At 38.4% G+C, this 10,274-nt stretch overlaps 1 protein-coding gene across 1 annotated transcript; it reads right to left on the reverse strand.

Annotated features, from left to right (window-relative positions):
• Positions 1 to 271: 271 nt before the first annotated feature.
• Positions 272 to 5,307, reverse strand: LOC121802739 (ABC transporter G family member 15-like). The gene is made up of 8 exons (XM_042202437.1): positions 5,041 to 5,307; positions 4,129 to 4,211; positions 2,689 to 3,150; positions 2,382 to 2,612; positions 2,024 to 2,311; positions 1,354 to 1,626; positions 1,177 to 1,284; positions 272 to 721 (listed from the first exon to the last, which is right to left on the reverse strand). The coding sequence occupies exons 1-8, from the start codon at positions 5,270 to 5,272 to the stop codon at positions 365 to 367; spliced, it is 2,034 nt and encodes a 677-aa protein (XP_042058371.1). The 5' UTR covers positions 5,273 to 5,307; the 3' UTR covers positions 272 to 364.
• Positions 5,308 to 10,274: the final 4,967 nt, after the last annotated feature.

Raw genomic sequence — 10,274 nt, forward strand, 5'->3', positions numbered from 1 at the left:
AGGAATTTCATGTTTGGAATTATGTTGATTAACCCCACATATTATGTCTTGTGGAGTTGTGCTTGTTTGTGTTAGCCTTATTGATGAGATTAGGTGCTTTTATATGCAAAATTGGAAAAGTTTTCACTAAATGTCTTACTCAGATCATTGTTATTATTAGAAATAATTGCAATTTTAAATAAGTTTGGATCTTGTAGAAAATTATACCAAATCTTTATAGATGGAAATGCGATATTACTCACAAAAAAACAAATAAATTTGTGTTTGACAACTAAGAAATTTATAATCTGCATATTATATATATAAAAGAGAGGGAAGTGTTACATGCATTAAAAACTAAATAATGTTAATAAGAAAGTGGGAGCTAGGTTGAGTGAAGTGGGGAGTTGAGACCCTCTTGAGAAGACAATGAATGCCTCTTGGGAGAAGAAGGGAAAGGCAGCGGTCTCCGAAAGGAAGGCCGGCGCCTGAGATGGTGAAGAGTTCTCTTTGTATAGTAAGTATGAAACACAGGCATCGCTCCCTCCTTCAACTTGAGTATTATGAAGAACAACAATCTGTAGGCTACCAAAATGACTGCAACGGCACCCAAATCCCACCATTTTGAGTGTTGTAGAGATATTCCTAGCAATGAGCTTAGAACATATTCCCCCTTTAGCTTCGGTTGCCCCTCAACTGGACCCTCGAACTCCATCCCGATCATGTCGTTTTTATAGGCCCCCTGTTGGCAATGTGAATACAGATGGTAAATGAACAAATAAAATATAGTAGTAACAAATATCGCATATCAGTGTACAAAGAAAATTGAATTCACTGATATGATATGTTAGTCCTCCTATTATCAATTCCATAGACTTCTATTATGGCAGTATTAAAGTGGGTCGCCTACTAGGCTAAAAAAGTTTTTAACTTATCCAATACTAGTATATATGGACCGAAACTCAAAGTTATATTTGGGTTTCAAATTTGATCAAGTTCGATACAGGGTTGATCCAATACAATTAGGAAAACAATCAACCTCTTCGGATAACACATCGAACGAGCTAAAAACACTAGATAAGTCTATGTGCTACTTGTCTTATTCATAATTGATTGTATTGAGATGGAACTTCATAAATTTCAATCAAATACTAATAGAATTTGTGAGAATTTAAGGTTATGCATGATGATTCTTACTTGTAGGCCCCAAGCCATGTAGTTGATGTAAGAGATGGGATATTTCCAAAATATCAAAGGAAGATCAGGAAGCAGTCGGAAAAAACCAGCTGTAGCCATCATGATGCCCTAAAACAAAACATTTGTGTTAAAACTAGGTTGGTGTATGAGGGAGCATATGCATATATACATACTCACAATGAAACCTGCGCCGACAACGACTCCCATCAGGAAATTGGGGACGAGGGCGGCGACCACCATCATGCAGCTCTCAACGACGGAGATGGAGAGAAGAAGGTCGATGAAAGCGTACATGAAGTGGGAGAAGCCAGGGTGATACTTCACCATCAAGTATATAATACACACAGAACTGAATGACATCACAATCAAGAAAGGAAACGAAGAGATGAAGTTAGATAGTATGTACACTCCTACACCATAATGTCCGTTGAGCCTTTCTTTGTTGAATACCTAACAAAAAAACAAGAATTATAATCCTATATGAATGGGCAAGTGAACTGTTGTCAAATGAAGACAAACAAATATCTGAAATCACTCTTCATGGATTAGGTACGAGAAGGAGAGACGAACCAAACCAAACCCTACTAAGGTTCCATAAGAGAACCGATATCACTGTATAAGTTTATGAGCTAAGTACATTTCCATTCATTAAGTGTACTTGGTTTGTGAATGAGAAACCAACCAAATTTACTCAGATTTATATAGTGATTTCAGTTTTCTTTCCCATGGACTTAATTATACAGTAATTTTCAATTCTATCCTAACAATTCTATCTTTACATCGACGTGAGATATTTGTTTGTTTTCATTTGCAGACATGAATGCATGGTTTGAAGGAGACAACTAACCTTAATTTCTTCGATGAATGATGGGAAGCCTCCAATGGCCATGAATGTCATAAAACCAGAGACAAAGCCACCACATGCTCCTCTAGCCATAATAGCATGATAACCAGATCCAACATCGTGGAAGACTGAACCCACACAAAGAGACACCATAATATAGATCAGAATTCGAAGCCAGTAATACCCAAAATCTCGAGACATGTTTGTGAACGACCGCTTTATCAAAACCATAAGTTGCTTCCTCCATCTTGCATGGCTCCCTCTACTAATTTCCTCATGCACTAATCCTTGCTGCACCATGTATGTATATATAGCTCAGGCAAACACGCCCTTTAGTCAGATTTGTGATTGAAATACTCACAGTAACAGAGAAGTGTTTGATCTTTGCTCGGACTCTTTCAGCGAGTTTGGAATTTTGGTATTTGTGTTGAAGCTTGGCTCTGATCTCTGCTGTGGTTAAATGCATATCTTGGGTTCCTATTATCCTCTGCGATCCTATATTAACGTAGTCAAAGTCTGCGTTGATACAGCGAAGGTAATGATCGGAAGGGCTCCTCGTCTGCGGACATGGAAATCCCGCTTCAGCAAAGAACTGCAGAAAGAATAATATAGATAAGTGAAGAGAGAAATTAATGTTGTTTAATTGGATATATTCTCAATTATCCTACCTCAAGTGCGGGTGCGGCCTCTCCAAAGTAGACGGTTTGGCCGGAGGAGAGCAGCAAGAGATCATCAAAGAGAGAGAAAACCTCAGTGCTGGGCTGGTGAATGGTGGTGATGATGGTTCTGCGGCGGCGGGCGATGCTTCTGAGAGACTGCGCGACAAAGAAGGCGGAGGCGCTGTCTAGGCCGGTGGTGGGCTCGTCGAGGAAGAGAAGGTGCGGCTGCGTTATGATCTCGAGGGCGATTCTCAGCCGCTTCTTCTCGCCGCCGCTGATCCCTCTCAAATGCCAGTTTCCGATGAGGTGATCAGCGCAGTCCTCCAATCCTAATTCGGCGATGGTGTTTTCGATTAGCTCCGCAGTCTCTTGCTTGGTGGCACTGCTGGGAAGCCTCAGGGAAGCTGAATATGCGATGCTTTCTTTCACTGTTAGAGTCCCTAAAACCACGTCTTCTTGGCTTACATAAGCCTGCATGCATAACATTCAATTCGCCATCTTATTTTACTAATCCCTATATATACACTAATATTATGAATCATAATTTACTTTAAGATTACTACTAACAATAAGATTATGAGAATGCTAATTAGGTTTCTATTAAGCCATGTTAGTACCAAAAATTTGATTGATTACAAAATCATAACATATCAATAATAAAATCGGCATGCAATTTCATTTTATGGTCGATTGTTTTTAGTCTTTCTAATAAAATAAAAGGCCTTATGAAAGGAAAATTAGAGGATTTACCTTTTTCATTCATTAAAAAAAACTTCTACTCACTTGATAAAAATAACAAAAAATAAAAATAGAACACGGTAGCTAGATGTTTCAGGAAAATGAAAAAGGTACAAACGTAACTATACAATCAATTCGATATCAATTAATGAATTAGAAATATTAGTGGCATGCAGCTAGCTAGTGAAAGAGACGAAACGACATTTAAGAAGTTGAGCTGATTTCTGATAATTCAACTACCCATACTTTTAATTCATTGGTTCTGCCTCTCAAATTAGTAATTTTTAATCGCTTCATTTATAGATTTCCCGTATGAGGAATAATATTAATTCTGGCCAAATTTAGTTAATATGGCACTCAAACGACAAATTCAATGCTCCTCTTATACTGTCTCTCTACGTCTCTCATGTATGCATGTGCGGTATTTTCGAAGCATTTTTCAAAAGAAAATCAATTTATCTATAGATATTAAACACATTAATTCTCTACTGCAACACAACCAGACATTATAACTATTTGTCTATTTTTTTTATCAACTTCATTAGTTAATATTTTTAACTAATTGAAATTAATGGCGGTGTGCATTAATAATTAAATGCAGAAATTTATTATTAATTCAGGAAGGCATAACTGCAAACAATTATTTCGTAAAAGTAACAAGCTACAAATTCTAAATTAATAAATTAATTCATGAATTATAGTAAGACTTACAACAATGCCATAGTGAAGAGACTTTTTTATCTTTCCATTGAGAAGAACGTTCCCAGAAGTTACCACGTTTCCTGAAAGTCTTCCTGCAAATCAAATGCATAATAAATTAGCTAGGTTAGATACATATTTATTCAAAATTTAGTGCACACAACTACCACAAACAACATAAGTAAAAAGTAGAGATTTTTTTCAGTAATAGCTGCAGCAGAAGACAAGTGTGTTGTGTCTCTACTTAGTGAATATGGTCAAGCAAAACTGTCACAAAGTCCAAACATATTCATTAATGCGCTACCTATCTATTTTTTTATTCACTTATTCTTTTTCATTACTTTTAAAATTAATGTACTCCAAATATAGAATGTAATTCAGTCATACCCTAAATCAAATCGATGACATTTACTATGGTAGAAAGATGGTTAATAGAAAGCAAATTAAATGCTTCTTTAAATCCATACGAGGTGCCTTCTTACCACATGCATTGCTGTTCAAGAATTTATTATCACTGATTACTTGAGTTTATCTTTTTGCCGGAAATTGGGTATTTTTATGTCGTCTTGCACTTTATGATAATCTCATGCATAATAAGCATTAATTACTTGATTAAAAAAATTTATTCAACTGTAAGAAATTCAAATGATAATCTCTAAAGACTTTCTAATTGAATGCACCTTTAATTTGACACCAAGAAGAATTTATGTCATATTGTTACAATCACATAACTAAAAGTTATGGAGTATTTTTTTATACTTATATTGGGCTAGTATATACACAATAATTGCAATATACTAACATAAAGCTTAATACATGGTTAAATAAAACAAAGGTCGAGGTTCGAGTTACCAAGAGTGAATTAATGCATGTGAACTAATAACATAAAAAAAACAAGTAATCTATGGTGAGGGAGAGAGGGACCTGCAAGAGAATCAAGAAAGGTGGTCTTGCCGGAGCCGGAAGGGCCCATAACGGCCATGATTCTGCCGGGAAGGGCAAAACCGGTTAAGCCATTGAGCAACCTTCTGGTGGGGCCATTGCCGGAGTTGGGGAGGAGGGCCGTCAAGTCCTCCCACGCTAGGAATGCCGCCGCTCCTTCCCCAACCTCCACATCTCTTGCTATTGTTGATGATATTTCTATCTCCATGACCATGTATATATGTTTACATTTACAAGCACAATGTATACACAATCCCTCCTCCTATTTATATTGTGATTTGGATGGATGAATGTGGGAAACAGTTAAATGTAGCAATCAATGGCGTTGCAGAATATATATACCATAATATACCACCAAAATATTATCTTAAAAAATGCCCCACACTATCTGTCCATGCTACTTTTAGCCAACGTTTTTAAAAAAGTAAATAAATAGTTACATTACATGGGATTGTTATAATTTATTCGTGAGTAAAAGGCCTTGGCTCTATCAACAATTAGGCTTATTCGTTACTTGTCTTGGACAAGCCCATTTCATGAGGATGGATAACTTTCTCTATCAATGCAATGTTTCAGTTTTCCAAACTAGGAGTATGCATTTATGTATTTCGTTATGAGGAAAATGCGTACACGCATCTTATCTTAACTATATCTATTTTTGTATAATTGCAAAATTTATAGTTTAGGCATTTCAATCTATTAACACTAAACTCGAGTTAATATTTTCGTTGTGGCAAAAATTATAGTTTAGGCATTTCAATCTATTAACACTAAACTTAAGGAATATGAGGCGATTTCTGTACAAGCCCATCAAGATAATAAAGAAAATAGCTTATAAACTAAAATAAAATCGATTTTTCAGTCTTTATACCCTGATAATAGCATCCGCAGAGGTGAGTGGACACCCGTCCGTCCGTGCCAGCGGCGCGGCACCGCCTGCTCGCCGTTGTGCTCTTGCCGCTGGCGCGGCGCTGCTCGATGCATCGAGCACATCCGTGCCAGCGAGCAGCTGACGTGGCGCGTTCTGATTGACCAATGGCATTTCCGTTGGAAATTCATTTTTTTTAAATCGAAAATAATACCAAAAAATAAAAAATATATATTTTCAGATTCCCAAAAATATGGCCGTTTTTTTTTACCGTTTTTCTGGAATTTTATTTATTTATTTTTATTTTTTTATTCCCAAAATCATCTATAAATACACACATTTATCATCCATTTTTCACATCAAATCATCTCCCATTCATCTCTCATTCGGATTTTTTCATACAACTTATCTACATCTTCCTCTCTCAATGTAATTTTTAATTTTTAGGATTTTAATTATGTACTTTTTAATTTTTAGGATTTTAATTATGTAATTTTTAATTTTTTTATAATTTGTAATAGTATTCCGGATATTTTTAATGCATTTTAATTTTGTGGAAATGTTTTTATTTAAATTGAATAATAGAATGGTGGGACCCTTGAGCTTGTCCTTGCGGAAGAGCACGGATGTGGGTGTTGTGCTCTTGCCTAAGAGCAGGAGTAAAAGTGGGTTCGGGCCCACATCCGTGCTCGTTGGCAAGAGCACGGATGGGGATGCTCTAATTCTGATATGAACTAAGTCAATTTATATCAGATATACTAAACCTACGAATTTGATAATTCGGTATGAACTCGGTCAATTTAAGTTAATTGGGATTAAACCAAACATGTCTGTTGCAAGCTAAGGCTTTGATGAATTCACATCACGCATACCAAACTTGCATGGTTTTGTATGCATATTTTGCATTTATACTATTCAAGTTTAGTAGTCATGATATGAATTTAGTCAATCCATATCATGTTTTAACAAACAAAATTTGTAAAAAAGTTTACTAATGTAATGACTTTAATTCCAAATTTTTTTTGTTATGCATGGTATGAACTAGACTAATTGTTTTAAACACTACAAAAAAAAATTATCTTTTAAGGACACAAAAATTGAGACGCAATTATTAGCGTATGAAATCTTTTAAAAATAATCATAATTTTGGACGCAAAAGAAAGCATTCATAAGTTGAGAACAAATTATCTTAATCTTACTTTTTGAAGACGCTTTTATTTATGTCCTCTAAGTTTAGTTGGAACACCAACAATAAAGACGTTTTATGAAGCATGAGTGGTATAATTAGACACACAAATTAGCATCCTTAATAGCATTAAAAAATGTGCGTTGATTGTTTTTTGTTATAGTGAAAGTTTAAGTTTCAAGTGTGTGCATAATATTCCGACGTCAGTTTTTAATTTTTAAAAAGTGAAGTATGTTTTGACATCTATAATAGGTTAATATTTCAAGGTAGATGATAACAAAATGAATCAAATATAGATTCTTAGAATAAAAAGCAAAGTTTTATAATTAAATTTACTAGTATCGATATGATATATTTGCAATTCATCAAAATTTATGTTATTATTATATGACATATTATGAGAGTTCATGAAAAATATATCTCTTAAAATATTAGATAAGAAATTGTAAAGAGGATCAGCACATATATATAATAAATAAGTTCATTACGGTGTGAGTGAAAAGCGCGCGTATAATTTGTAAATTTGCAAAATTGTGGGTGAAAGGTGATGGTTTGGCGAATTTTTTATGGTAACAAATGCGGGTGAAAAATATAGATCACGGTAACAAATGCGGGTGAAAAATATAGATCACGACACAAGGAATTACGTGGTTCGATTTACTGAGGTAAATCTACGTCCACGGGAAGAAAGGAGGGCAAGATTGTATTGCTTGATCTGGTTTTTAGCTTACAAATACAGACTTGCTATATGATATTTTGTGTCTAGAGCCATTTTCTATCTGATCTAAGTTCTATTTATACATTGAACTAAGATCGTGGCTTGCATCACCACTAACTAGGTCGTGGCTTGCATCACCACTAACTAGGTAGTGGATGTCGTGGAGGTCATGAGATCCTGCATGGGTCCACTATCTCTTTGTTTGGTCCGCTATCCTGCATGAGATCCTGCATGAGTTGACACCACTAAATAGATCGTGTAGTGGAGGTCGTGGAGGTTCTGCATGAGTCCACTATCTCCCAGTTCGGTCGAATACTGAGACCGAACTTCTGAACTATGACCGAGCAGCTTTTGCCGATCTGAGAGTAGAGCTTGATTGGTCGGCTTTTACCGAGCTGTAGGCTGGGGCCGAACTCTTTGGTAATGCCGAACTGATTGGTCGGCTTTTACCGAGCTGTAGGCTGGGGCCGAACTCTTTGGTAATGCCGAACTGATACTCTTCCTTGGGCTTTGGGCTGATGGGCCGTCACTGCTATTGGGCTTGTTTAGTACGTACTCCATCACTACCCCCCCCGAAAAGCGAAGTGAATCACTTCGGCGAAGCGAGTCACTTCGGCGAAGCGAGTCACTTCGGCATTCTGGATAAAGGTACGGGGGAGGCTGACGTCAGGGGACGTGCCTTGCGCGTGACTGCATTAAATGCGACAGTAAAATCCGGCCGTTGAATCCTGAAAAGGTGGGATTCGAAACGGTGCGATGATTTTGAAATCTTCTCCGAATCTGATAAATACGTCCTTTCTTCATCATTTGAACACTTTTGCTATTGCTTCTTCTGCCTTCTCTCTCTTTTGCGCAAAAATTTCCTTCCACTTGAAGAATTTCTTCAGAATTTCTTCAGACTTTCAAAGAGTAAGAACCATGTCTTCTTCTTCTTCTTCTGAGTCAGGTAGCGGTAGGAAAGGGGGTAAGGGGTCTTCTAGCCGGAAAGAATCCGGGGAGAAGACCGTAGAGTATTTTCACAGCATCTTGAGTAAGGATACTGTGATATCCTTACACGAAAAATATTTTTTTCCTGGGGGGAAGGTTGCGATTCCCGACGACCTTCATAGGGCTGACTCGCCGCCGGAGGGTTACGCCACCGTTTATGAAGCCGGCTTGGAATGCGGGCTTCGTTTCCCTCTTCCCCCTGCCTTTGTAGAGCTGCTAGATTTTTTTCAACTCCCTTTAGGTCAGGTGACTCCGAATTCTTGGAGGCACTTATCGGCCTTTGCTGCCGAACTGCGTAGGCTAGATAAGGATCTGTCTCTGAGGGCAATCCTTAATTTTTTCCAGTTTAAGAGGAAGGGATCTTGGTTTTACTTGATCCCTTTACAGCCCTTTAGAGCCTTTTGTAAAACCAAATGGCCGAAATGGCAAAATCGCTTCTTTTTTTATAATAGGACTTCGGCTTCGGACTTTTCCTGGAGAGGGCCGAAGTCCGTTATTCCTCATCCTCGGGTAGAACCGTTGGACGAGCTCGAGGCCGAGCTCAATAAGATTCCCATGATTAGGAAGCAGTACTCGGAGTCTGAGCTCGTCAAGGGCGACTTCGTGTTCGACTCCTCGTCTTCGGACGAAGAGACTGAGGGTGAGGATTTCTTTTTTATGCATTACTGCCTTGACGACGAAAACTAACCTTGTTTTCTTGCTTTTTGGCAGTGAACTTGCTAAACAAGATTAGCCGCAAATCCTCCGAGCTTAAGAAGCCGGAGAAAGAGAAGGCTACTAGCTCGGCGCCTGATGCCGAGAAGAATCCGAAGAGGCAAAAGACCTCTTCTTCGGATCCAAAAAAGCCGGAGTCGACTTCGGCAAAGGGGAAGGGGAAGACCCAGAAGCCCCCAAGAGCGCCAGAGAAAGACGTGGTCTTGGCGCCTCCTTCGGAACATATCTGTGAGCCATTTTTATGGCCCACGGATTTTGCCGAGGTGAATTCTCTTCTTGATTTTCTGGCCTTGCTTTTTTCCTGTATTTTTTTGGTGGCCCCTGTTGACTCTTTCCTTTTTCCATTTTCAGAGGAACGATATGCTCTCCAAGCTCGTCGCCGTTGAACTCTCCAAAGCGTCCAACGATTATGCTGAGATGCAGAGGAAGTTGGCGGCTGCTCGTCACCAGGCCGAACAGGCTAAGGCAGACTTTGAGAAGGCCAGAGCTGCTAGGATCTCGGCCCAGGATGAAGCCCAGTTTGCCAAAAACCAGCTCGTCATCCAGCGAGAGCAGACGAAACGGAGGGATGCTGCCGCCGTGGTTGCCCAAGGGGAGGTTCTCCGTGCTTTCGCGGAGAAACTCTTTCTGAGCAATCAATTTTCGGCCTTTGTCGGTGATCTGCTGAAACTGATGACCGATAATGCCGAGCGGGGCCCGAAGTCGTTCTGCCGCTGTACGGCCGAGAGATAGCAGCTCGTCTC

This window comes from Salvia splendens, chromosome 1, assembly GCF_004379255.2.
Source record: "Salvia splendens isolate huo1 chromosome 1, SspV2, whole genome shotgun sequence".
Classification (NCBI taxonomy): Eukaryota; Viridiplantae; Streptophyta; class Magnoliopsida; order Lamiales; family Lamiaceae; genus Salvia; species Salvia splendens.

What these genes read in the sequence shown, in the direction of transcription:
- LOC121802739 (XM_042202437.1), bottom strand. Translation starts at nt 5,272, where the DNA reads ATGGTCATGGAGATAGAAATATCATCAACAATAGCAAGAGATGTGGAG. An exon ending in CTCTTCACTATGGCATTGTT is followed by an intron (nt 3,151 to 4,128) that starts GTAAGTCTTACT and finishes TTATGCATGCAG; the next exon opens with GCTTATGTAAGCCAAGAAGA. An exon ending in TCAAACACTTCTCTGTTACT is followed by an intron (nt 2,312 to 2,381) that starts GTGAGTATTTCA and finishes TACATGGTGCAG; the next exon opens with CAAGGATTAGTGCATGAGGA.